The sequence below is a fragment of the Brachyistius frenatus genome, unplaced genomic scaffold (genome assembly GCF_029030835.1).
Source record: "Brachyistius frenatus isolate BFR_SWC_R1_liver_20210118 unplaced genomic scaffold, ASM2903083v1 Contig_43, whole genome shotgun sequence".
Classification (NCBI taxonomy): Eukaryota; Metazoa; Chordata; class Actinopteri; family Embiotocidae; genus Brachyistius; species Brachyistius frenatus.
Genome location: NW_027210642.1, coordinates 3,354,059 through 3,379,031, shown reverse-complemented (window position 1 = coordinate 3,379,031; position 24,973 = coordinate 3,354,059). Strand labels below are relative to the sequence as shown.

General features: G+C 40.5%; 4 protein-coding genes across 4 annotated transcripts; all 4 read left to right on the top strand.

The window, feature by feature from the left end:
• Window positions 1-293: 293 nt before the first annotated feature.
• On the top strand, window positions 294-1,227 carry LOC138623471 (myosin heavy chain, fast skeletal muscle-like). The gene is made up of 4 exons (XM_069703027.1): window positions 294-376; window positions 658-775; window positions 854-977; window positions 1,072-1,227. The coding sequence occupies exons 1-4, from the start codon at window positions 307-309 to the stop codon at window positions 1,210-1,212; spliced, it is 453 nt and encodes a 150-aa protein (XP_069559128.1). The 5' UTR covers window positions 294-306; the 3' UTR covers window positions 1,213-1,227.
• Window positions 1,228-2,161: 934 nt separating this feature from the next.
• LOC138623297 (myosin heavy chain, fast skeletal muscle-like) lies at window positions 2,162-7,521 on the top strand. The gene is made up of 19 exons (XM_069702731.1): window positions 2,162-2,406; window positions 2,500-2,742; window positions 2,847-3,023; window positions 3,107-3,252; window positions 3,336-3,426; window positions 3,530-3,919; window positions 4,024-4,150; window positions 4,251-4,369; window positions 4,504-4,700; window positions 4,792-4,975; window positions 5,063-5,228; window positions 5,529-5,653; window positions 5,771-6,079; window positions 6,170-6,373; window positions 6,491-6,616; window positions 6,716-6,886; window positions 6,981-7,085; window positions 7,161-7,256; window positions 7,345-7,521. The coding sequence occupies exons 1-19, from the start codon at window positions 2,191-2,193 to the stop codon at window positions 7,519-7,521; spliced, it is 3,369 nt and encodes a 1,122-aa protein (XP_069558832.1). The 5' UTR covers window positions 2,162-2,190.
• A 581-nt stretch (window positions 7,522-8,102) lies between these two features.
• On the top strand, window positions 8,103-24,783 carry LOC138623295 (myosin heavy chain, fast skeletal muscle-like). Its single transcript, XM_069702729.1, is given in 38 exon segments — window positions 8,103-8,107; window positions 8,240-8,326; window positions 14,537-14,642; window positions 14,730-14,822; window positions 14,909-14,972; window positions 15,593-15,691; window positions 15,788-15,891; window positions 15,980-16,118; window positions 16,223-16,341; window positions 16,444-16,593; window positions 16,688-16,858; window positions 16,945-17,043; window positions 17,045-17,252; window positions 17,690-17,763; window positions 17,850-17,937; window positions 18,037-18,154; window positions 18,282-18,405; window positions 18,499-18,635; window positions 18,738-18,993; window positions 19,119-19,361; window positions 19,472-19,648; window positions 19,760-19,905; window positions 20,020-20,110; window positions 20,204-20,593; window positions 20,709-20,835; window positions 20,949-21,067; window positions 21,227-21,423; window positions 21,507-21,690; window positions 21,779-21,944; window positions 22,046-22,170; window positions 22,315-22,623; window positions 22,708-22,911; window positions 23,003-23,128; window positions 23,243-23,413; window positions 23,990-24,094; window positions 24,170-24,265; window positions 24,363-24,518; window positions 24,763-24,783. Coding segments are annotated over 38 exon segments (5,394 nt in total).
• Window positions 13,492-14,343, top strand: LOC138623285 (myosin heavy chain, fast skeletal muscle-like). Its single transcript, XM_069702717.1, has 3 exons — window positions 13,492-13,735; window positions 13,881-14,024; window positions 14,116-14,343. Exons 1-3 carry the CDS (start codon window positions 13,532-13,534, stop codon window positions 14,341-14,343), a joined length of 576 nt encoding a protein of 191 aa, XP_069558818.1. The 5' UTR covers window positions 13,492-13,531.
• Window positions 24,784-24,973: the final 190 nt, after the last annotated feature.

Below are 24,973 nucleotides of genomic sequence, written 5' to 3'. Positions count from 1 at the left end.
TTTCAGATTATCTGTAAAACATGTATACAAGAAAATAAATGAATTTCTTTGCGATAAAACCCAAAAAATCTTGTATTTTAATGTTGAGAAACAGAAACTCACACATGCTTGTCTCCCTTGAACCTCTACAAACTGAAATTTGTCAAGATCTTATTTGCATGATTTGTATTTTTTGTGTATCTGGGTTATGCTTATTTAATAGTTGTGAGAAAACTGAGGGCAGTGTAATCATATCAGTGTCAGAATTTGGGGGGAAATAAAACGAATGAATTCTTTGTCTATCAATAGGAAAACCTGGGAAAGCTGATGACCAACCTAAAAAGCACTCACCCACATTTTGTGCGCTGTCTAATTCCCAATGAATCCAAAACTCCAGGTAGGTCCCAACAAATAGCTCCAGTCACTGACAGAAGTCTCTTTTTTTTTTTTTTACAAAAATTTAGACGAGGGACGTCTGTATGCTGTTGTTTTTTCTATAATTACCTCATGAATCCAGTTCTCTCATACTTTTCCATTCACACATCTACTGTGTCGTTACCCTGTTTTTCTCATCGCTGCTTTTTTTTTTAAAGCACTGTGGTGTCTGCATATGACACTCAAGCACTCTGCTGAGACCTATGCAAGGACTCTCATTGGTTGTCTTTGTTACCATCTAAGGTCTTATGGAGAACTTCCTGGTCATCCACCAGCTAAGGTGTAATGGTGTGCTGGAAGGTATCAGGATCTGCAGAAAAGGTTTCCCCAGCAGAATCCTCTATGGTGACTTCAAGCAGAGGTACAGCAATTATTTCTTTCCAAGTCCACATATGTTGATTCTCTTTGGTTGGTATCTGATTTAAGTAAATTCTTTCAGGTACAAAGTACTGAATGCCAGTGTCATCCCTGAGGGTCAGTTCATAGACAACAAGAAGGCCTCAGAGAAACTTCTGGGATCCATCAATGTGGACCACTCTCAGTACAAGTTTGGCCATACCAAGGTAAATGAACTGACCTAATTGTTATCATGAAGTGGTGAAATCACAGTGTAACCTGAAACAGAAACAAATATTATGTTATTAAATCCATCAAAAGGTATTCTTCAAGGCTGGCCTACTGGGTACACTTGAGGAGATGAGAGACGAGAAACTGGTTGAACTGGTCACAATGACTCAGGCTCTCTGCAGAGGCTACGTGATGAGACGAGAATTTAGCAAGATGAACGCAAGACGGTAGGTTGACTAAAACTGGACATTTTTAAAGTACAAATATAGAATAATTTTTTTTTTTTGGTAATGGCAAATATCTGCAATTGGAGTGGGATGATACAGTGTGAAAAAAACCGTTAGATAAAATATATTAAATATATAATATTATATTAATTATAATATTACATATTATTAACAGACAGATTAAAGTTTGCCTCACATCATGCTGTACAGCTGTCTTCATACAGGCTGATTAGTTTATTTTACTGTAATCTCAGGGCCATGGATGTTTCAATGTAGTGTGTTCTACACAGTGTATCTCAGTGGTATTTTAATCTGTGATCCAGTGCGTGTCCATTGCAAATATAATGTGTGACAGCAGTAAAATCCTGGTTTTAGGTCACAAAGCCTGCAATTTTAGAAGTTGACTGAAATGCTAAAATTATAAGAAAATTGAGTCAGTAACTCAGAAAATTACATTCATCTGTTGATCGTGCCAGACAGACAAAGAATCACTTTGCAGAAGCCTTTGCTTTCACGTAAATAATTTCCTACTATACAATCTACATACTTTCAAATTTAGTAGCTATTTTAATTTATCTTAATGCAGTGTTCTAAAGGTCAAATGCCTCACTCCCTAAATTGTAGTGCATGCTGGATATGATTTGTTTTTTACAATGGAAAGTTACTGGATGACTGTGTTTGGAGCTATGGATGGTTATTTCATTGTGGTCACTCTTAATTGTTTTAATACAGTTCCGTACAGTTGGCACTGTAGCGAAGGTGCGATGTGTATGTCTGACATCCTAATAAGATCCAGGGAGACACTGACTTCTCCTCCCTTTGCTTTGCGGGGAATCTAAGGGTCATTTATAATAAAATAATTCCTGCCTGAAAACTGCATACAATAGGTTTTGTTTTTATCTTGACTATACCATCTGTCCAAACAGGCCAAAAGCAGATTAAAAGTACCATCTATACCATCCAGTACAACATCCGCTCATTCATGAATGTCAAAACGTGGCCATGGATGAAGTTGTACTTCAAGATCAAGCCTCTGCTGAAGAGTGCAGAGACTGAGAAAGAGATGGCCTTAATGAAGGAGGACTTTTTAAAGACCAAAGATGATCTAATAAAGGCTCTGTCTAAGAAGAAAGAACTGGAGGAGAAGATGGTTTCTCTGCTACAGGAGAAGAACGACTTGCAGCTACAAATTCAGTCTGTAAGTGAAATAGAAGTGAGCAGTTGCTTTTTCAGAGACTTGAGTTGTGACAGTTGATGTTATCATTTTCATTTGTGTTCTTTGTAAATCTAGGAAGGGGAAAACCTCACGGATGCAGAGGAAAGGTGTGAGGGGCTCATTAAAGCAAAAATCCAGCTCGAGGCTAAACTCAAAGAGACAACTGAGAGACTGGAGGATGAGGAGGAAATGAATGCTGAGCTGACTGCAAAGAAGAGGAAGCTGGAGGACGAATGTTCAGAGTTGAAGAAAGACATTGATGACTTGGAGCTCACCTTGGCCAAAGTGGAAAAGGAGAAACATGCCACTGAAAACAAGGTTTGTACATTTGAATACACCTAGCAAATCAAATACAATCCAACAATTCTGTATTCATGAAATAATTCAATCTTTCTCATAAATGTTCTTTCTTGCAAATGTAGGTGAAGAACCTGACGGAGGAGATGGCCTCTCAGGATGAGAGCATTGCCAAGTTGACCAAAGAGAAGAAAGCCCTCCAAGAGGCCCATCAGCAGACTCTTGATGACCTTCAGGCAGAGGAAGACAAAGTCAACACTCTGACAAAGGCCAAAACCAAACTGGAGCAGCAAGTGGATGATGTAAGTTTCAAAATTTACTTCGATTGGCAAACAAGATTCTCTTCTGATACTACTGATACTAACAAGCCGATATCAATGTGCAGCTTGAGGGTTCACTGGAGCAAGAGAAGAAGCTTCGTATGGACCTTGAGAGAGCCAAGAGAAAGCTGGAGGGTGATCTGAAACTGGCCCAGGAATCCATCATGGATCTTGAGAACGACAAGCAGCAGTCTGACGAGAAAATTAAGAAGTAACTAAGTGACACCATTGTGTTTCTACACATCTTCTCTTTGCATGGATGAACTCTTACTATGCACGTTATTATTCTTACAGAAAGGACTTCGAAGTCAGCCAGCTCCTGAGCAAGATTGAGGATGAGCAGTCCATGGGCGCTCAGCTTCAGAAGAAGATCAAGGAGCTCCAGGTAACTTGTTCATTGTGTCACATATTACATTCATCCATAAATTTCCAACTTTGTTATTTGAATTTGAAACTTTACTGAAAGACAACATATCTACACCTAACAGGCCCGCATTGAGGAGCTGGAAGAGGAGATTGAGGCTGAGCGCGCTGCTCGTGCCAAGGTTGAGAAGCAGAGAGCTGACCTGTCCAGGGAACTTGAGGAGATCAGTGAGAGGCTGGAGGAGGCCGGTGGTGCCACTGCTGCTCAGATTGAGATGAACAAGAAGCGTGAGGCTGAGTTCCAGAAGGTCCGTCGTGACCTGGAGGAGTCTACTCTGCAGCATGAAGCCACTGCTGCTGCTCTGCGCAAGAAGCAGGCTGACAGCGTTGCTGAGCTGGGAGAGCAGATCGACAACCTGCAGCGTGTCAAGCAGAAGCTTGAGAAGGAAAAGAGCGAGTACAAGATGGAGATTGATGACCTCTCCAGCAACATGGAGGCAGTTGCCAAAGCAAAGGTACGCAATACATTCAATTGTACTTTAATACCTAAATTACAATAAAACACTAATTCATATTCATAAAATCTTATCATTGATTTCATTTCTCTTTTCCTCATTAGGGAAATCTTGAAAAGATGTGCCGTACTCTTGAGGACCAACTTAGTGAACTGAAGACCAAGAATGATGAAAATGTCCGTCAGATCAATGACTTGAGTGGCCAGAAAGCACGTCTCCTGACAGAAAATGGTAAGTACAAGACAAACTGATTTACTTGCAGTGCTCAATAAAATATACCCATTTAACTAAACACAAACAAATGATTAAGAAGTGACCATTTTCACAAAAGGTGAGTTTGGCCGTCAAGTAGAGGAGAAGGAAGGCCTTGTGTCCCAGCTGACCAGAGGCAAACAGGCCTTCACACAACAGATTGAGGAGCTGAAGAGACAGACCGAGGAGGAAGTTAAGGTAAGAAAAGTAGTCTTTTAAACACTATTTAAGTTATGTGTGCATTAAACGATCACAAACTGTTGTATCCAAGCATTTGGATTAAATTTTTTTGCGTCACAAATGTCCATCTACATGGAGTATGTGCTCAACAGGCCAAGAACGCCCTGGCCCATGGACTTCAGTCAGCTCGTCATGACTGTGATCTGCTCAGAGAGCAGTTTGAGGAGGAGCAGGAGGCCAAGGCTGAGCTGCAGCGTGGAATGTCCAAGGCCAACAGCGAGGTGGCTCAGTGGAGAGCCAAATACGAGACTGATGCTATCCAGCGCACTGAGGAGCTGGAGGAGGCCAAGTAAGTAACTACAATTTTATTGTTTCTACATGGTAAAATGGTTTCATTTCAATTGTTTGCTTTGAAATGATTAAAAATGTCTTAAACACAGGAAAAAGCTTGCCCAGCGTCTTCAGGATGCTGAGGAACCCATCGAGGCTGTGAACTCCAAGTGTGCCTCTCTGGAGAAGACCAAACAGAGACTGCAGAGTGAAGTGGAGGACCTCATGATTGATGTGGAGAGAGCTAACGGTCTGGCTGCCAACCTGGACAAGAAGCAGAGGAACTTTGACAAGGTAAAGTTGTTTAACGGAAAACAAAACATGGCTCAACAATTTTTCCAGGTGGATATATAAAACAAAATGTTCCATCGATATTTTCAGGTGTTGGCAGAGTGGAAGCAGAAGTTTGAGGAGGGTCAGGCAGAGCTGGAGGGAGCTCAGAAGGAGGCTCGTTCTCTCAGCACTGAGCTGTTCAAGATGAAGAACTCCTACGAGGAGTCACTGGATCAGCTGGAGACCATGAAGAGAGAGAACAAGAACCTGCAGCGTATGTCAATCTTATTCAAGTTAAAAATCGAACTTGTATGGGTTATGCTCTGACTTTTACAAGGGTAGTTAATGAACCTTGGTCAAGTTACAAGCTCCGTTGCCTAAAAACTGTATAATTGCTGAAACGCATTCCAATTTCAGGAGGTAGTCAGACCTTTTAAATTTGACTGTTGCCTGCTCGGAACCTGAAGGGGAATTATTCCTTTTGAAAAATCCTACTTTAATTTTTACAAACAATGTAATCCTGACTGTCTTGAGGACAAATGAAACTACATTTTCATCTTTTTTTGTCATATAGAGGAGATCTCAGATCTGACTGAGCAGATTGGTGAGACTGGAAAGAGCATCCATGAGCTGGAGAAAGCCAAGAAGACTGTGGAGACTGAGAAGTCTGAAATTCAGACAGCACTGGAGGAAGCTGAGGTAATATATTTCAACATGACAGAAACCAGTTCTGTTTGAACTAAATCAGTTGAATTAACTGTAGTTAAGTATCCATTCAAGTGACTTTTTAACATGATTGTTTAAAACTATTTAAAGGGCACTCTGGAGCATGAGGAGTCCAAGATTCTGCGTGTTCAGCTTGAGCTCAACCAGATCAAGGGTGAGGTTGACAGGAAGCTGGCAGAGAAGGACGAGGAGATGGAGCAGATCAAGAGGAACAGCCAGAGGGTGATTGACTCCATGCAGAGCACTCTGGATTCTGAGGTCAGGAGCAGGAACGATGCCCTGAGAATCAAGAAGAAGATGGAGGGAGACCTGAATGAGATGGAGATTCAGCTGAGCCATGCCAACCGCCAGGCTGCTGAGGCCCAGAAGCAGCTGAGGAATGTGCAGGGACAGCTTAAGGTAAGTTTTGCATAATTGCTTAGTTGCAAAAAGACAAGTAAAATAGTCAAGAAGGCTTATTGTTTTGTAACCTTTGTTTGTTTTCTCTAGGATGCTCAACTGCACCTTGATGATGCCGTCAGAGGTCAGGAAGACCTCAAGGAGCAGGCTGCTATGGTGGAGCGCAGGAACGGTCTGATGGTGGCTGAGATTGAGGAACTGAGAGCTGCTCTGGAGCAGACAGAGAGAAGTCGCAAAATCGCTGAGCAGGAGCTGGTGGATGCCAGTGAGCGTGTTGGACTGCTGCACTCTCAGGTTGGTTTTCATTAATTCACAAGATCTGTCTTTGCAGTTAATAAGCATACGGATTGGATTTATTTTACATGACAAATAAATATATAAAATCGATTGTGTCTTTTTTTCAAAATTCAGAACACCAGTCTTATCAACACCAAGAAGAAGCTGGAGTCTGACCTCATCCAGGTTCAGGGTGAGGTGGATGATACTGTTCAGGAAGCAAGAAATGCTGAGGAGAAGGCCAAGAAGGCCATCACTGATGTGAGTTTCAATTTCATGTGTTCATTTTCAATTCCATGACTGATAATTGTTCTATCATATTATAGATAAATGAAATGTTATGTTACTATGCTATTCTAGGCTGCTATGATGGCTGAGGAGCTGAAGAAGGAGCAGGACACCAGTGCTCACCTGGAGAGGATGAAGAAGAACCTGGAGGTCACTGTTAAGGACCTGCAGCACCGCCTGGATGAGGCTGAGAATCTGGCCATGAAGGGTGGCAAGAAGCAGCTCCAGAAACTGGAGTCCAGGGTATGAACTGTATATATCTATAGATATATATAGAGAGAAGTTTTAGGAAGCACCTTTCTCAATACCAAAATCTCTATTCATCATCTTGTTCCAGGTACGTGAACTGGAGTCTGAGGTTGAAGCCGAGCAGAGACGCGGAGCTGATGCTGTTAAAGGAGTCCGCAAATATGAGAGGAGAGTGAAGGAGCTGACCTACCAGGTAAATAACTTCACAAAGAATACACCTTTCTGTGAATTGCTTGTTTTCTTTTACTCAAATCTTTCATCTGTGTAGACTGAGGAGGACAAGAAGAATGTGAACAGACTTCAGGATCTGGTGGACAAGCTGCAGCTCAAAGTGAAGGCTTACAAGAGACAGGCTGAGGAGGCGGTAAGTGAATATTTTATGACCCGTCTTTTAATTCTGAATGCCAACAGAAACGTCCTTGTAACTAAGTACAATTCCAATCCCTTCACAGGAGGAGCAGGCCAACGCTCATCTGTCTAGGCACAGGAAGGCCCAGCATGAGCTGGAGGAAGCTCAGGAGCGTGCTGACATTGCTGAGTCCCAGGTCAACAAGCTGAGAGTCAAGAGCCGTGATGCTGGAAAGGTAATGGTCAGCCAGCAGGGATATCCACAAAACGTGACACAATAATATAATAAAACTAGGAGTAATCGTGACCGGCCGACGGCGATGCGAGGCAGTTGGGGAATATTTACTCCCTAATTTAGCTGTTTATAGTTTTGCCTCCAGCAGTACCTTGGGATCTGCTGGTAAGATGTTGTTAGGAGCCACTTCTGTCAACATGTCAACTAAGTGCACACTGGCAATGATTCAAAATTTTACCTTCTTATGTGCTAACATAAATCACTAACGCCTCAGTCTCCAAAATTAGCATTTTCAACATTCTTACCTGCATAATGAAAATCCTAAAAAACAAATCAAAAAACATTTTTTTCAAAAGATTTAAGCACTTATGTGATTGTTTTTTTCTGGTCTAATCAGAGTTGGCTATTCGTCCTACATGAGTGGCAGTGTGAAACCAGTATCAGATATCTGAGACGTGTACCCTGGAACTACTCGCCAGTGACATTGTGATGCTTCGCCAATATTAAGACTCAGTGTTGGCTGTGATATCAAAATTAAATGGACATGACTGCCTATCATAAAGCGTGTTAACTGAAACCGGATCTTAAAATAAATCTGTATTTATTGGAAGAAATACTTTACGAACCATGCGGTGCACTCTTGCAATGTAGTATTTAGTAACCTGCAAACAGACATAGTATTTATGAATTAATTAAAAGACAAGTGTTATGATACAGGATCTCCTATTTTAAGCATCTGTTATGGACACTCAAAACATTTGTAGCTTGGGTCAGCATGTATCGATTAAATACAAATTCAAATTAGGTTTAAATTGTATTTCAGATCGTGAGAACCAGTTCTTTCTGATTTTGTGAGCATAAAACAAACTTGTATCCTAAACTTATAAACTTTCTGATAATGAAGCTGAATTGTGAAAATGTGTCTCTTACCGCAGCAATGAATAAAGCTGGGCCAACACCATACAAAAGGCAGGGAAATTAGTTTTTTTGAGATGTCAGAGGTAAGTTTACATGAATGCACAGCTCATCATCAGCTCAAACCTCCTCTTGCCAGGACCAGATTGTCTCGATGAACACAAAGTGTGAGCCAGAAGCAGGCTGACAGTGTTGCAGAGCTGGGAGAGCAGATCAACAACCTCCAGTGTGTCAAGCAGAAGCTGGAGAAGGAGAAGAGCGAGTAGGATGGAAGGTGGCTGCAGGGATTAGCTGATGCCAACTCTCCGTTTGCTTTTCATGAAGCAGAAAGAATGTGAACAGACTTCAGGATCTGGTGGACAAGCTGAAGCTCAAAGTGTAGACTTACACCAGACAGCCTGCGGAGGCTGTAAGTCAATCACTTTATATGAAAGATCAGTTACTGCTTGAATCAAAATGTCACCATTCACTGTCCTGTAACTACGTCAGTAAAACCGTACACCCTTCACAGGAGGAGCAGGCCAACACTCACATGTCCAGACACAGGAAGGCCCAGCATGAGCTGGAGGAAGCTCAGGAGCGCGCTGGCATCACTGAGTCGCAGGTCAACAAGCTGAGAGTCAAGAGCCGTGATGCTGGAAAGGTAACTTTTCATATGTTGGTTAACAATGATACACAAATACTTTAGCTCAAAGCTAAATGATTAATTCAGGGATAGTAATGTTATAATTAAAAGAAAAAACTGTCTATTAGCATTTTGCTAGGCTTTACTTTCTCTAGGCAGCATACAAGATGAGTTTGTATTTCATATTCATTATTATTACTATCATTACAAGAATAGGCCTACATGACCTGAAAAATTAGTCTGTAACGAAGCTAACCCAACTGCAACCACTGACAAGTAGCTGTTTTGAGATTAAGTTAGGCCTTAACAAAGAGTCAATGATGTTTCCAATAGTAAGACCCTCACTGTTGTGGAATGACAATTGGCTTTTTATAAGCTGAAAACCATTGCAGGAATTCATGTACTCTCTTGTGGCCCCTTGTTGGCCAGAGCCCTCAGTGCTCTGAGCGTTCTGCGATGTGACAGCCAGTTTAAATGAATAGGAATCCTAATGGCACTCAAAATGTATGACCAGTTGCCAGCATAGCCCATCTGTAAACACAGTGCTGACTGGTTTACTTGAAATGAAATCAGGGTCATGGCTAAGGTCATTTAGGGAAGTGGTAGAGACTCAAGTGATGCTAAAAGATTGTTATCAAACAAACACCACAAATAATATTATTTTTCTTTTCATTTCATGTCTGAGACTGCCGAATAGATGACAACATCTGATGGACAATTCCGCAGAGTTTGTAAAATATGAAACGTGTGTTGTGATATAGTGCTCTTAATAAAAGACTTTCTTAACTGTGGCCTTTTTACTTTTGTCATCCAAAGCCAAATTTGGTGCTCTGAGGCAGCACAACTTAACTATAGTGACTAGGACAAGGTTTAAGGGTTGAGGCCATAATAAAAGATTCATTTTTAAAGTTTAGAAAATATATTTTTTTGCTAAAGGATTGTTCACATAGACAGAATAAGGGTTATTGAAAGATAGGTTATTATTGCACAAAACTACAGTCTTCCTTTACATTATACAATCTTGGAAGCATGTACACAAATTATTTTCTTATACAATTTTCATGGCACAACTAGGACGCCTGCTATAATATAAAATCACAATGTGAAGGACATGGATGTCAGTATACACCTTAAACAGCAGGCTACATAATGCAACCAGGAAGGATTCATCAGCAGCAGTTAAAAGGTCCACTTGCATTTGCAGCACCACAGGAAGCACTGGTGTTGCTGGCCCATGAATTAGGGCCGATGCTATTTGTGGGAACATTGCACTCTAACTCTGTGTGCCAAGATATTTTTAGGTTCTGGCTGTGGCATTGTCTTGCAGATAGACAACTGCCGGGGAGTGGCCACTGAAGCATTGATGTAAATACAGTTTCCTTTGTTTAGAAAGACAACGAGAGTATCATGTAACTGACTCAACCTGTTGTTTGTCCTTCCTTTCAACACAGTTGTCCATATCTCTTGAAAGAATGATTGATTTGTCATACAGCAACGATACTCATAATGCAGTTGTTAGGGATTTTTAGTTAAGGTTGCTTGAATTTATTCTCCTGATTAAAATGTCCACAGATGCAAACACAGTTTAGTTTACAAGAATATGAAGAAGTTACCACTGATCTTTTTTTTTTTATAACAGATAATACAAATAAAAACATTACAATCAAGATTAGTTGAAGATAAAATCAACTTTGATTCCAGCATGCGCCTTATCAGTGGTCTTTTCAAGAGCATACAATAAGCTTTACAGGAACATCTGAAATCTCAACCTCATATGGGAAATGGGGATTCTCCCCTACTCTGTTTGCGCCTGTTTATGATTAAAAAAATAATAATAATAATAATAAAATAAGGAACACAAACCAAAAAAAGAGAAATAACAGAGAGGAGAACCCACACCACCTCTGGTTCTCTCAGTGGTACTGCCATGCCATGGAAGAATCTAACACTCTTTTAAAGCTTCTTAGGCTCCTCCTCGCCAGACACCTTTGGCATGTTTGATCTCACTTTAAGGGCTTAGTGCAGAGGCTCATCTATAATCAACCAGAGACACAAGGCCATACAAAGGAGAAGGTCAGTCAGGACAATCTGTTCCCGCTTGTGCCTTCTTCACCGTCTAAAAAGAACACTTGTTCACTTGTATTATAGCCTAATGATGCAAGTTTAAAGTGCAGTGAATTAATGAAAAATAAGTGTAAGCTATTACTCATTAAGAAAAAAACTCTCAAATTATATTAAGTACAGTGCAAATGACACATTTTAAACTATTTCAATGTATGCAGAAAAAATATGCTGTATGTTAAGCATAATTTGTATCACAACGTACAAAAAGAACATAACAGTAAAGTAAATAGGTAAACCATATGTACAACTGACTACAGGAATGTAATCATGCTCTCTAAGGTTGCAATTATAAGTGAGACAAAGTCTTTCTGTAGTAATGGTCAAACTGGTGTGACTCAAGCAGTTTTTCATTTTGAATTTATATTCATGATATAATTATGTTCCTTATGAATTTTCAAAATATCATCATGAAGCACAATATAATTAACGAATCAGATTTTTCCTTTTCGGTAACAAATGTAATGAGACATTTAACTTGGGACTTCCCTGACAACTCAATTGGTTTCATACCATTCGAAACAGCTGCTGCCGTTTTTCATCCTCGATGACACACAATGGGCCCGGTGTCAAGGTAGCCCACCATGCACTGCAGCCTTTTATGCTAGTTGTAACTTTCAGCTTTGGGGGGGGAAAAAAGAAAAAAAAATGAACACAGATGGAGAGACAGATTCATATTTGTATAAATGCAGACTGAGAAGTAGTACTGCACCATATGTATACATTGAAATCAGCTACCTCTGTTGTGCAGAAATAGTGTGTCATGTATTTAAGCACACCAAGGCTTCACTCAAACAAGTTGGCTAAAAAACACAACAAAGACTTTCAACTTTACTTGAATAGCTTGTTGGACACATGCTACTCAGGTTGGCAGACAATACTGGCGACTTCTGACCTTACTTGAAAAGCATGTGTGCAACACATGTTTGCACAATAGCCCACCTACCTATCAAGGTCACATGGGTGACATTCCTCAAGGTCATCTTCTCCGAAGAGAGAATGTCGAGTAAGGTTCAGTAAACATACTTCACTCAACAATCCAGTTTAAAAATAAATGAAACCCATTGTAATAATCACAAATTGATTTTGTTTTGTTCATTGTACATTCACATTTTAACTTCCACTAATCCTGGATACAGTTTTCATTCATGGTACTATTACGGGTCTGGCATCTCTAACATCTTGTTTATTGGCACATGACTTATTTTGAGTCTTATCCCAGCCCTGATGGCAACTGTTCTCTCACTCCATTCCAAGATGATATGTAATCCCTCCTCAGCTTTTATGGAATGGTGCTCAGCATCAATTTTATTTCAGACATCTGAGTTGTGTGTCTGTCCTGCAACTGTATACCAGTGACATTTACATGATTATCCAAAACTACAGCCTGCACTATGGCATATACCTTTAATATTATCATAACCTACAGGGAAGAGCATTAAGAAAACTGTGTTCATTATCAAAACAAGTTGGTGACAGACATGTATGTTATCAAGTGTCATTATATCTGAATGCATATATTCTCTGGTGGACAAACACTCAGAGTCTGTGCTCAGTACATGCCCAACAACAGTTCTACAAGTAAATGGGTCACATCTGATGCATGTGTACTGTGGAATTATAGAAATACAAAAAAAATAGTTAATTATAAAACTGATCATTTATTTCAGAACTAAGAAAAAGTGACCCCTTAGTCTTAAAATACTGAAGTCTTTTTATATCTTTGACCCTGTTTTATGGAATAGTTGATCCTGTTTCATTGGACTACCACATCGGACATGTGTGAACTGCAACTGTACACCAGTGACATTTGGGCGCTTCTCCAAAACTGAAAAAGAAAATGTAAAAACAATAATATATATATATATTTATATAATTTATTGTACTAATAATTTTAGTGTCAGTATTATCATTTTAAAACAACTGTTTCTTTTTCAGCACAAAACCTGTATTGATGAAACATATTCTATTGAAGGTCAAATTTAGCAATACCAACACAATGAATGCTGCTCTTTTATAAATTCAAAAAAATATTGCATTATATGCATATGCATCAACAGATGCATGATGCCATGTTAGAAGATCCTAAATACATGTTACATTATGTTTAAAAGTAATTGTTTTATGAAATTAATAAATTGATTCCCTAATACTTGTATTAACGCTATGCCTTTCAGTTTGAGCACAAGGAAAAACTAATTACTGCCACAAATGTGCTTCCAAGGCAATATATTCACTTTAAATGTCAATGTCACAGGATTAGCAGCAACATAACAAGAATACATGACCAAATTGAGCAGGGCACACCTACTGAGAAGACAGTCCTCCCTCTATAAAAGAGGCACCTTAATTTATGTTTCAATCTCATATTTATAGTGTCCATTAAAGTGCCATCATGAGCACAGACGCGGAGATGGAGCAGTATGGCCCGGCGGCCGTTTACCTCCGGAAGCCAGCAAAGGAGAGGATTGAGGCCCAGACTGCTCCATTTGATGCTAAAACAGCTTTTTTTGTGGCTGAGCCTGAAGAGATGTACCTCAAAGGTAAACTGGTGAAGTTGGAGGGGGGCAAAGCCACAGTTGAGACAGATGGAGGAAAGGTAGGTGAAGAATCATATAATATTAACTATTTTTCATATAATTTATACAGCTGTTTTACTCAAAGACTTTAACTTTAAAAGTTGATGTCGTCTAATTGATCAAATCTTCACAAAACAAAACCTTTGGTCTCTATGTCCTATTCAGTCATTCACTGTAAAAGAGGAAGACATCCATCCCAGGAACCCTCCAAAGTACGATAAGATGGAGGACATGGCCATGATGACCCACCTCAATGAGCCAGCTGTGCTGTATAACCTCAAAGAGCGTTATGCATCATGGATGATCTACGTAAGTTTTAAATTTGCTTGAATGTGAGTGCAATGTGAATATCACGTGAATCTCAATCTGTTCAAATATAATTTGTTCTCTGCTATTACAGACCTACTCTGGGTTGTTCTGCGTTGTCGTGAATCCCTACAAGTGGCTTCCTGTGTATGATGAGGCATGTGTAAATGGATACAGAGGCAAGAAGAGGATTGAGGCTCCACCCCACATCTTCTCCATCTCTGACAATGGCTATCAGTTCATGCTCACTGGTAAGATCAAAGTTCCGCACGTTAGAAAAAGCAGAATGAATTTGATGATGAGCTTGTTGGAGGAACCATGAAACCAGAACTCATGTGAAGCATAAATGTGTGTGTGTGTGTGTGTGTGTGTGTGTGTGTGTGTGTGTGTGTGTGTGTGTGTGTGTGTAACACAAACTGTGTGTGTGTGTGTGTGTGTGTGTTTTATTAACCGACAGTTTTATCAACTTTATGATAATGAAACAGAATATTGAAAATGTGTCTCTTATACCCCAGTGGAGAATCCGGTGCTGGAAAGACTGTCAACACCAAGCGTGTCATCCAGTACTTTGCAACAATTGCAGCTCTTAGTGGTAAGAAGGAGCAAAGTAGCAAAATACAGGTAAGATTATTAGAGAATAAAAATGTTTGTCGGAAAAAAAAATTGTTTTTCATGCATGGATCCTTTAACCACAATCTTCTTTTGCAGGGCTCCCTTGAGGACCAGATTGTTGCAGCCAACCCTCTGCTGGAGTCCTACGGTAATGCCAAGACTGTGAGGAATGACAACTCCTCTCGTTTTGTAAGTGTTGAAAGGGCACAAAATGAAGCTTTCTGAGTTGCATATCAATATTTAAAATGCTGTTAACTTAAACCTGATGTGTTTAGGGTAAATTCATCAGAATTCACTTCGCAACCACTGGCAAACTGGCCTCAGCAGATATTGAAACATGTAAGTCATTTTCTACATTTTCAATCACGTTTGTTTTAATTTACACCTCACAATGATGATTCAACTGCAGCATACATTTCTGGTTATCCTAAATATATACAGTGCATGCAGAGGGAAACTTAGGCCTAAAGTAAAGCCTGTCGTTGGCATTATAGATGGTAGAAAAATTTCAGCATTTGCGGAATAACTTTTTTTAACAGTTTATTTATTCAAAAGTGGTTGTGTTTAAACATTAGGTTGGGCATGGTGCAGCTGAAGTTTAGGATTGACATGTTTATACTTACATAGCACAAATACAGGAGTTCAGTTTTGAGGACAATTTATTTATGTTGTGGTGAAGCATATGCATGAGTATAGTGTGGCTGCAGCAAAAGTAACATATGAGAAGGTGACTAGCAAGTGATATAGATAGAGGCACAGTAACTGACTGCCATCAGTCTGTTGGTCTGGCAGCTCTTCCTGCCATCATGCAGCTGGATTAGGATAGGTGGATAAGTAATTGATATCACTGCAGTTATTAGTAAGCCAATAAAATCATAAAAAGATGGTGAACACACTGGAGTTAATTTGAAACAGTTATGTTGCGGTACCACAATTTTATACTAATTTGTTTGTCTTAGATCTGCTGGAGAAGTCTCGTGTCACTTTCCAGTTGTCTGCTGAGAGGAGCTACCATATCTTCTACCAGCTGATGACGGGCCACAAGCCTGAGATCCTGGGTTTGTTTATAGACAACTTGAAACTTAAATTAATTAAAAATAAGAGAAATATCAGAGTAACATCTCATGTATTTTTTTTTTTTTATTCTCTTCCAGAGGCTCTTCTGATCACCACTAACCCCTACGACTACCCAATGATCAGTCAGGGTGAAATCACTGTCAAAAGCATTGATGATGTGGAGGAGTTCATTGCAACTGATGTAAAATCACATTTCACTTTTGTTTGGATACTTAGACTTAAAAATAAATCCCCTTTTTAAAATATGAATTAATTTCTTTCCTGTGCAGACTGCCATTGACATCTTGGGCTTCAATGCTGATGAAAAGATAAGCATCTTCAAGCTGACTGGAGCTGTGATTCATCATGGCAGCATGAAATTCAAGCAGAAGCAGCGCGAGGAGCAGGCTGAGCCTGATGGCAATGAGGGTAATTCTATAAAATAGTATCATTTTCATAGGGCAGGTTTTGTACTGTGGAAAATACTTCTGATGTTAAAGGGTTTCAATACATATTTTGTTTCTTTCCATCAGTGGCTGATAAAATCGCCTACCTTTTGGGCCTGAACTCTGCTGACATGCTGAAAGCTCTGTGCTACCCCAGAGTCAAGGTTGGAAATGAGATGGTGACCAAAGGTCAGACCGTCCCACAGGTAATTCAAATGAAGTTTGATCCTTGAAAATTTTTGCGAGATATTTGCATTTTGACATGAACATATTCTGAAAATTTGTTTTGCTAAAATCTCTTCTCTTAGGTCAACAATTCTGTCAGTGCTCTGTGCAAGTCTATCTATGAGAAAATGTTCTTGTGGATGGTCATCCGTATCAATGAGATGCTGGACACCAAGCAGCCAAGGAATTTCTTCATTGGAGTGTTGGATATCGCTGGTTTTGAGATCTTTGATGTGAGTCAAATTTTTAAAGATGTCAGTTGTGATTATATATAAACACATAATTCTCAATAAACTAATTATCTATATATCTATATCTGTATTACAGTACAACAGCTTGGAGCAACTGTGCATCAACTTCACCAATGAGAAACTGCAACAGTTCTTCAACCACACCATGTTTGTCCTGGAGCAAGAGGAGTACAAGAAAGAGGGCATTGAGTGGGAGTTCATTGACTTCGGTATGGACTTGGCTGCCTGCATTGAGCTTATTGAGAAGGTGTGTAACCAAATAACTTCTTGATTCATGTGAAAATGATTGCTTCTGGAGGCAAATCTTTAACATAAATTGTAAATCCTTCCCAGCCACTGGGCATCTTCTCCATCCTTGAAGAGGAGTGCATGTTCCCCAAGGCCTCAGACACTTCCTTCAAGAACAAGCTGCATGATCAGCATCTTGGCAAGAACCAAGGCATTTGAGAAGCCAAAGCCTGGAAAGGGCAAAGCTGAGGCTCACTTCTCCTTGGTTCACTATGCTGGTACAGTGGACTACAATATCACTGGCTGGCTGGACAAGAACAAGGACCCACTGAATGACTCAGTTATTCAGCTCTACCAGAAGTCTGCAAACAAACTGCTGTGCTTACTGTATGGAGCCCATGGTGCACCTGAGGGTAAGAAATAAGAATGAGCAGGAAAATTTCAATATCCAATACAGATTCCATCATTTTAGTAAAACATTGTATGGCTACTGAACACAGATATCGATATTGTAAGAAATAATGTTTATTTTTAGCAAGAATTTTTCTGCAGATAACCAAATTTAGTATTTTATATTAATGGTACAAGATAGAGAGCAACATGGTTGAAGTAGCTACATCTGTTTTGTAAACTATGATGATAAAAGTGCAGTTTGTGATATTAGATGAGGTCAGGTGTTGTTACATGTATGAAACTCTGCCTGTTATGCTTGGTTCAGGCCTGGAAAGAAGTTGGTAATACATTCATTCATTGGGAAGTTTAAACTTTCCACAAAAAAGACCAAGAGATGTGTGCAACATTATTTACTCACTGATTATTCCTTTTAAATTTAAAATTTTCTGGAGAACAGAGGCTGCTGCTGGTGGCAAGAAGGGTGGCAAGAAGAAGGGTGGCTCCTTCCAGACTGTGTCTGCTCTGTTCAGAGTATGTATTGTTTCCTTTTTGCATAACAATTATAAACACATCTTGATGATAATGTTGACCAATTTTCTCATGATGCTGCTCAACAGGAGAACTTGGGCAAGCTGATGACCAACTTGAGGAGCACTCATCCTCATTTTGTCCGATGCCTGATTCCCAATGAATCAAAAACGCCTGGTAAGAAGTTTGTAATCCACTTTTCAGCATTTTAAAGTAAAAAAAAAAAAAAAAAAAAGAAATATATATTTTTAACAATGCACTTTTGGTAATATGCAGGTCTTATGGAGAACTTCCTGGTCATCCACCAGCTGAGGTGTAACGGTGTGCTGGAGGGCATCAGAATCTGCAGAAAGGGCTTCCCCAGCAGAGTCCTCTATGCTGACTTCAAGCAGAGGTGACATATATATTTAATTATAAATTTTGATGCAAGATGATTTCAAAGGTACTGTAATGATAAACACTTTCATAAAGATAAAAGGAGGAAAATAGTAACATAACTGACCATATCATTTATCTTGCAGATACAAAGTATTGAATGCCAGTGTCATCCCTGATGGACAGTTCATTGACAACAAGAAGGCTTCAGAGAAGCTGCTGGGCTCCATTGATGTGGACCACACTCAGTACAAGTTTGGACACACTAAGGTGCATTTCTGACGATATCAATGTTTGTCATATACAAATGTACTGTCGTATCAATTTGAACTGATGACTAATATACTTCATCTGACAACATAGGTGTTCTTCAAAGCTGGTCTGCTGGGTACCCTTGAGGAGATGAGAGATGAGAAACTGGCCACTCTGGTCACCATGACTCAGGCTCTCTGCAGAGGATATGTCATGAGGCTGGTGTATGTTAAGATGACAGAGAGGAGGTAGGATTATCATCAAAATATGCACATAACTCTACTGTTTTACATCACCCTATTATTGTAAAATTAACATTTTGTTAATGAAATGCTTCTTTTTTTTTCCAGAGAATCCATCTACACCATCCAGTACAATGTCCGTTCATTCATGAATGTGAAGAACTGGCCATGGATGAATCTGTACTTCAAGATCAAGCCTCTTTTGAAGAGTGCTGAGACTGAGAAGGAGCTGCAGTCAATGAAGGAGAACTATGACAAGATGAAGACAGACTTGGCTACTGCTCTGGCCAAGAAAAAGGACCTGGAGGAGAAGATGGTTTCCATCCTGCAGGAGAAGAATGACCTACTACTCCAAGTGTCTGCAGTAAGTTGGAAACAAGAGCAAGTTTGACTGTAACACATCTGTACTTCTCCTATTGGACACTATTGCTCACATTTTCCAACATATAGGTGATAAATAAAGAGCCCATATTGTTGTCTCAAAAATAGGAAGCTGAGCATCTCGATGATGCTGAGGAGAGGTGTGAGGGGCTCATTAAGAGCAAGATCCAGCTCGAGGCCAAACTCAAAGAGACAACTGAGAGACTGGAGGATGAAGAGGAAATCAATGCTGAGCTGACTGCCAAAAAGAGGAAGTTGGAGGATGAATGTTCTGAGCTGAAGAAGGACATTGATGACTTGGAGCTCACCTTGGCTAAAGTGGAGAAGGAGAAACATGCCACAGAAAACAAGGTTTACTTCATTTTGACTATCTTTTCAATGCAACTTTAGACATGTGATGTTATTCCCCTTTACTTCATTTCATATTTGGGCGGGGGATTGAACTGTTCACCTAATTTCAGGTGAAAAACCTGACGGAGGAGATGGCATCTCAAGATGAGTCGATTGCCAAGTTAACCAAGGAGAAGAAAGCTCTCCAAGAGGCCCATCAGCAAACACTGGATGACCTCCAGGCAGAGGAAGACAAAGTCAACACTCTGACCAAGGCCAAGACAAAGCTGGAACAGCAAGTGGACGATGTAAGAAAACAATAATTATGATGTTGTTTTGATTTTTTTTTTTTTTTAATGGTTGTTGGTATTTAAGGTTTGTCTTTCAAATCCCTCAAATCAACAATTACTGCTTTATAGCTTGAGGGCTCACTGGAGCAAGAGAAGAAGCTCCGTATGGACCTTGAGAGAGCCAAGAGGAAGCTGGAGGGAGATCTGAAACTGGCCCAGGAATCCATAATGGATCTGGAGAATGACAAGCAGCAATCTGACGAGAAAATCAAGAAGTGTGTTGTTGTTTTTTAAATTATCTTTTTTTGTCTGTGCCATAATAAAACATAATATTCCCAGTTCAACTGAACTTACAAATGTGAAAATTGTCTTGTGTTCTGTGTTTCCAGGAAGGACTTTGAAATCAGCCAGCTGCTCAGCAAGATTGAGGATGAACAGTCTCTTAGTGCTCAGCTTCAGAAGAAGATCAAGGAACTCCAGGTAAAACTATTTCACGTGAATATTAAACTCAGATATTCTTCAACAACATGTTCAAGTTTTAAGTTTTCTTGATGTTAACATCATCAAATCAAGGCTCGTGTTGAGGAGCTGGAAGAGGAGATTGAGGCTGAGAGGGCTGCTCGGGCTAAGGTTGAGAAGCAGAGAGCTGATCTCTCCAGGGAGCTTGAGGAGATCAGTGAGAGGCTTGAGGAAGCTGGTGGAGCAACAGCTGCTCAGATTGAGATGAACAAGAAGCGTGAGGCTGAGTTCCAGAAGATGCGTCGGGACCTTGAAGAATCAACTCTGCAGCATGAATCTACTGCAGCAGCTCTCCGCAAGAAGCAGGCTGACAGCGTTGCAGAGCTGGGAGAGCAGATCGACAACCTCCAGCGCGTCAAGCAGAAGCTGGAGAAGGAGAAGAGTGAGTTCAAGATGGAGATTGATGACCTCTCCAGCAACATGGAGTCTGTTGCTAAATCAAAGGTGAGTGATTGGTTAGCCTTTCACTCTGCTCAGAAATTCAACTGTAACTGATAAATATACCAGTAGCTTTAAACTTATAGAAATGCACAACGTAAACAACATTTTGTTGCTGTAGGGCAACCTGGAGAAAATGTGCCGAACTCTTGAGGACCAGCTGAGTGAGCTCAAAGCCAAAAATGACGAGAACGTTCGCCAGCTGAATGACATTAATGGACAGAAGGCGAGACTACTGACAGAGAATGGTGAGTCAGCTGTCATACAAACTGCTCTTTACTTGAAACACATCTTCAATGAAAATATACCCATTTAACAAAAAATTATACTCACAATGATGTCTAAAAACTTTGTTACGTAGGTGAGTTTTCACGCCAGCTGGAGGAGAAGGAAGCTCTTGTTTCTCAGCTGACCAGAGGCAAGCAGGCCTTCACTCAGCAGATTGAGGAGCTCAAGAGGCTCGTTGAGGAGGAAGTGAAGGTATGAAAAGTCTCCTTTTATGTCATTACACTATTTAAGTAGATGCAACATAAAAAGATATTAAACGATCACTTAAACTACTTATCCATCCAGCATTTGGATGTAAAATAGAAAAGTTCAATGGAAATGTCCATCTGACATGGAGTATGTGCTCAACAGGCAAAGAACGCCCTGGCCCACGGTGTTCAGTCAGCTCGCCATGACTGTGATCTGCTCCGAGAGCAGTTTGAGGAGGAGCAGGAGGCCAAGGCTGAGCTGCAGAGAGGAATGTCCAAGGCCAACAGTGAGGTGGCTCAGTGGAGAGCCAAATATGAGACTGATGCTATCCAGCGCACTGAAGAGCTGGAGGAGGCCAAGTAAGTAACTACAATTTTATTGTTTAAAATGGTTTTCATTTCAATTGTTTGCTTTGAAATGATTAAAAATGTCTTAAACACAGGAAAAAGCTTGCCCAGCGCCTGCAGGATGCTGAGGAATCCATCGAGGCTGTGAACTCCAAGTGTGCCTCTTTGGAGAAGACCAAGCAGAGGCTGCAGAGTGAAGTGGAAGACCTCATGATTGATGTGGAGAGAGCTAACGGTCTGGCTGCCAACCTCGACAAGAAGCAGAGGAACTTTGATAAGGTATAAGTTGTTAAAGCGGAAAACAAAACATGGCTCAACACAGGACCAGGCCAGTCCCAAACAAAATGTTCCATCGATATATTTCTAGGTCCTGTCAGAATGGAAACAGAAGTATGAGGAGGGTCAGGCAGAGCTGGAAGGAGCCCAGAAGGAGGCTCGCTCTCTCAGCACTGAGCTGTTCAAGATGAAGAACTCCTACGAGGAGTCACTGGATCAGCTGGAAACCATGAAGAGAGAGAACAAGAACCTGCAGCGTATGTTAACTGCTGTCTATTTTCAGGACAACTAATCATTTATTGGCCTACCAGTTGTGAATAGCCTGTGATTGCTCATCTTTCTTGTATCTACTCTGTAGAGGAGATCTCAGATCTGACAGAACAGATTGGTGAAACTGGAAAGAGCATTCATGAGCTGGAGAAAGCCAAGAAGGCTATAGAAAGCGAGAAAGTTGAAATTCAGACAGCCCTGGAAGAAGCTGAGGTAATGTCTTTTAGATATAATTTGCTTATCATCATTTCAATTCATGAACAGTATGCTATGTAATTAGTTCTTTAACTAATTTCAAATGTGTTTTGTTCTAATGACAAAGCAACTATTTTGGCACTTCACTGACTTGTCTTGCAGGGTACACTTGAGCATGAGGAGTCCAAGATTCTGCGTGTTCAGCTTGAGCTCAACCAGATCAAAGGTGAGGTTGATAGAAAGCTGGCGGAGAAGGACGAGGAGATGGAGCAGATCAAGAGGAACAGCCAGAGGGTGATTGACTCCATGCAGAGCACTCTTGATTCTGAGGTCAGGAGCAGGAACGATGCCCTGAGAGTCAAGAAGAAGATGGAGGGAGACCTGAATGAGATGGAGATTCAGCTGAGCCATGCCAACAGGCAGGCTGCTGAGGCCCAGAAGCAACTGAGGAATGTCCAGGGACAGCTTAAGGTAAGTTTTGCATAATTGCTTAGTTCAAAAAGACAAGTAAAAAGAGTAAAGAAGGCTTATTGTTTTGTTTACTATTTATCTTAGGATGCCCAACTGCACCTTGATGATGCTGTCAGAGGACAGGAAGACATGAAGGAGCAGGCTGCCATGGTGGAGCGCAGAAATGGTCTGATGTTGGCCGAGATTGAGGAGCTGAGAGCCGCTCTGGAGCAGACAGAGAGAGGACGCAAGGTGGCTGAGCAGGAGTTGGTTGATGCCAGTGAGCGTGTCGGACTGCTTCACTCTCAGGTTGGTTTTCATTAATTCACAAGATCTGTGTTTCAGTTAAGCTGTAAGACACATGCCCTTAAAATACTCTCTTATCTTGGTCAAAATTCAGAACACCAGTCTTATCAACACCAAGAAGAAGCTGGAGTCTGACCTCATCCAGGTTCAGGGTGAGGTGGATGATACTGTTCAGGAAGCAAGAAACGCTGAGGAGAAGGCCAAAAAGGCCATCACTGATGTGAGTTCATGTCTCTCACTCTTCTATTTTGTCGATTTGGTCACTTCCATGCAGTGATAATGTTACATATATATAAATATTATGAATTCAATAGAGAGCATGTCATCATTATAGGCTGCCATGATGGCTGAGGAGCTGAAGAAGGAGCAGGACACCAGCGCTCACCTGGAGAGGATGAAGAAGAATCTGGAGGTCACAGTCAAAGACCTGCAGCACCGTCTGGATGAGGCTGAGAACCTCGCCATGAAGGGTGGCAAGAAGCAGCTCCAGAAACTGGAGTCCAGGGTATGATGTATATATGAGCATGTTACACTCGGATCTTGGCAAATTAATTCATACAATATTGAGTAAGAGTACCAATGCCTGATAATTCACTTTGTAATTCATAGTATTATTTTGAAATCGGTTCTGCTGGTCAAGTACTACTGCGCCTCCGCTTGAATGCGTAAGAGCATGCGCACCAGAGACTTCCGCAACCGAGCTGGCTAACTTCTCGTTTAGCCCTATGCCAAACTGAATGGGGATAAAAGAGTTAAATTGTGAAACTCTTCTCAACTTTTCTAATATTATCAGACTCAATGGAGCAAATTCTGAAAGTGAAACGACATATTTTGCAGGGTTGTGATGCCTTTTATATCAATCATCCACAATTTAGCCTCAGTTTTTTTTCACCTGCAACAGTAGCTAAAGTCTATGATGTAGACATGTTCAGAGTTATTATGCTCTCTGGAAGAAGGGGAGGCAAAGGTTCAGAACTACAGGTTTAAGTGTAAAACTCCCACTTTGAATGAATTATATAAGCATTTCATACTTTGTCCTGATATCCTTGTACAAAACTGATTATTTAGGATCTTGTTTCAGGTACGTGAACTGGAGTCTGAGGTTGAAGCCGAGCAGAGACGCGGAGCTGATGCTGTTAAAGGAGTCCGCAAATATGAGAGGAGAGTGAAGGAGCTGTCCTACCAGGTAAATAACTTCACTAAGAATACACCTTTCTGTGAATTGCTTGTTTCCTTTTACTCAAATCTTTCATCTGTGTAGACTGAGGAGGACAAGAAGAATGTGAACAGACTTCAGGATCTGGTGGACAAGCTGCAGCTCAAAGTGAAGGCTTACAAGAGACAGGCTGAGGAGGCTGTAAGTGAATATTTATATGACCCGTCTTTTTATTTTTGAACCAATAATACCAACAGAAACGTCCTTGTAACTAAATACAATTCCAATCCCTTCACAGGAGGAGCAGGCCAACGCTCATCTGTCTAGGCACAGGAAGGCCCAGCATGAGCTGGAGGAAGCTCAGGAGCGCGCTGACATTGCTGAGTCCCAGGTCAACAAGCTGAGAGTCAAGAGCCGTGATGCTGGAAAGGTAATATTTCAGCCTTCTTTGACAGTATTATATTGTATATATACCCCATACACAGACTTCATCTCTATAACTATCCACATAATGACCTCTGATAATAATGCCTATAGTGCACTAGTTCACAATCTAATGCTGATAACAAACACAAGCTTTAATTTAAGTATCGTCATTCCATTTTTCCATCATTACATATTTATTATTATTGTATTTCTATTGCAATACATCCCTACAAACACTAACCCCATTTCCAAACGGTCTCTCTTACTTTCAGGGAAGTGACTCTGCTGAATAAGGCACAAGATCCAACGGAGTTAGTTAAGAGTTCATATAATATGAGCTCCGGCATATTTTCTTCTCTAAGTCTTCAATAAATGTTCAAAAAAAAAATCTCAGAAGTGTTATGGTTTTTTTTTTAATCTTCGTGCCATGCTCAACCTCATGCTACCAAATTAGCCTTGAATATGAAGAACAAACTCACTTAC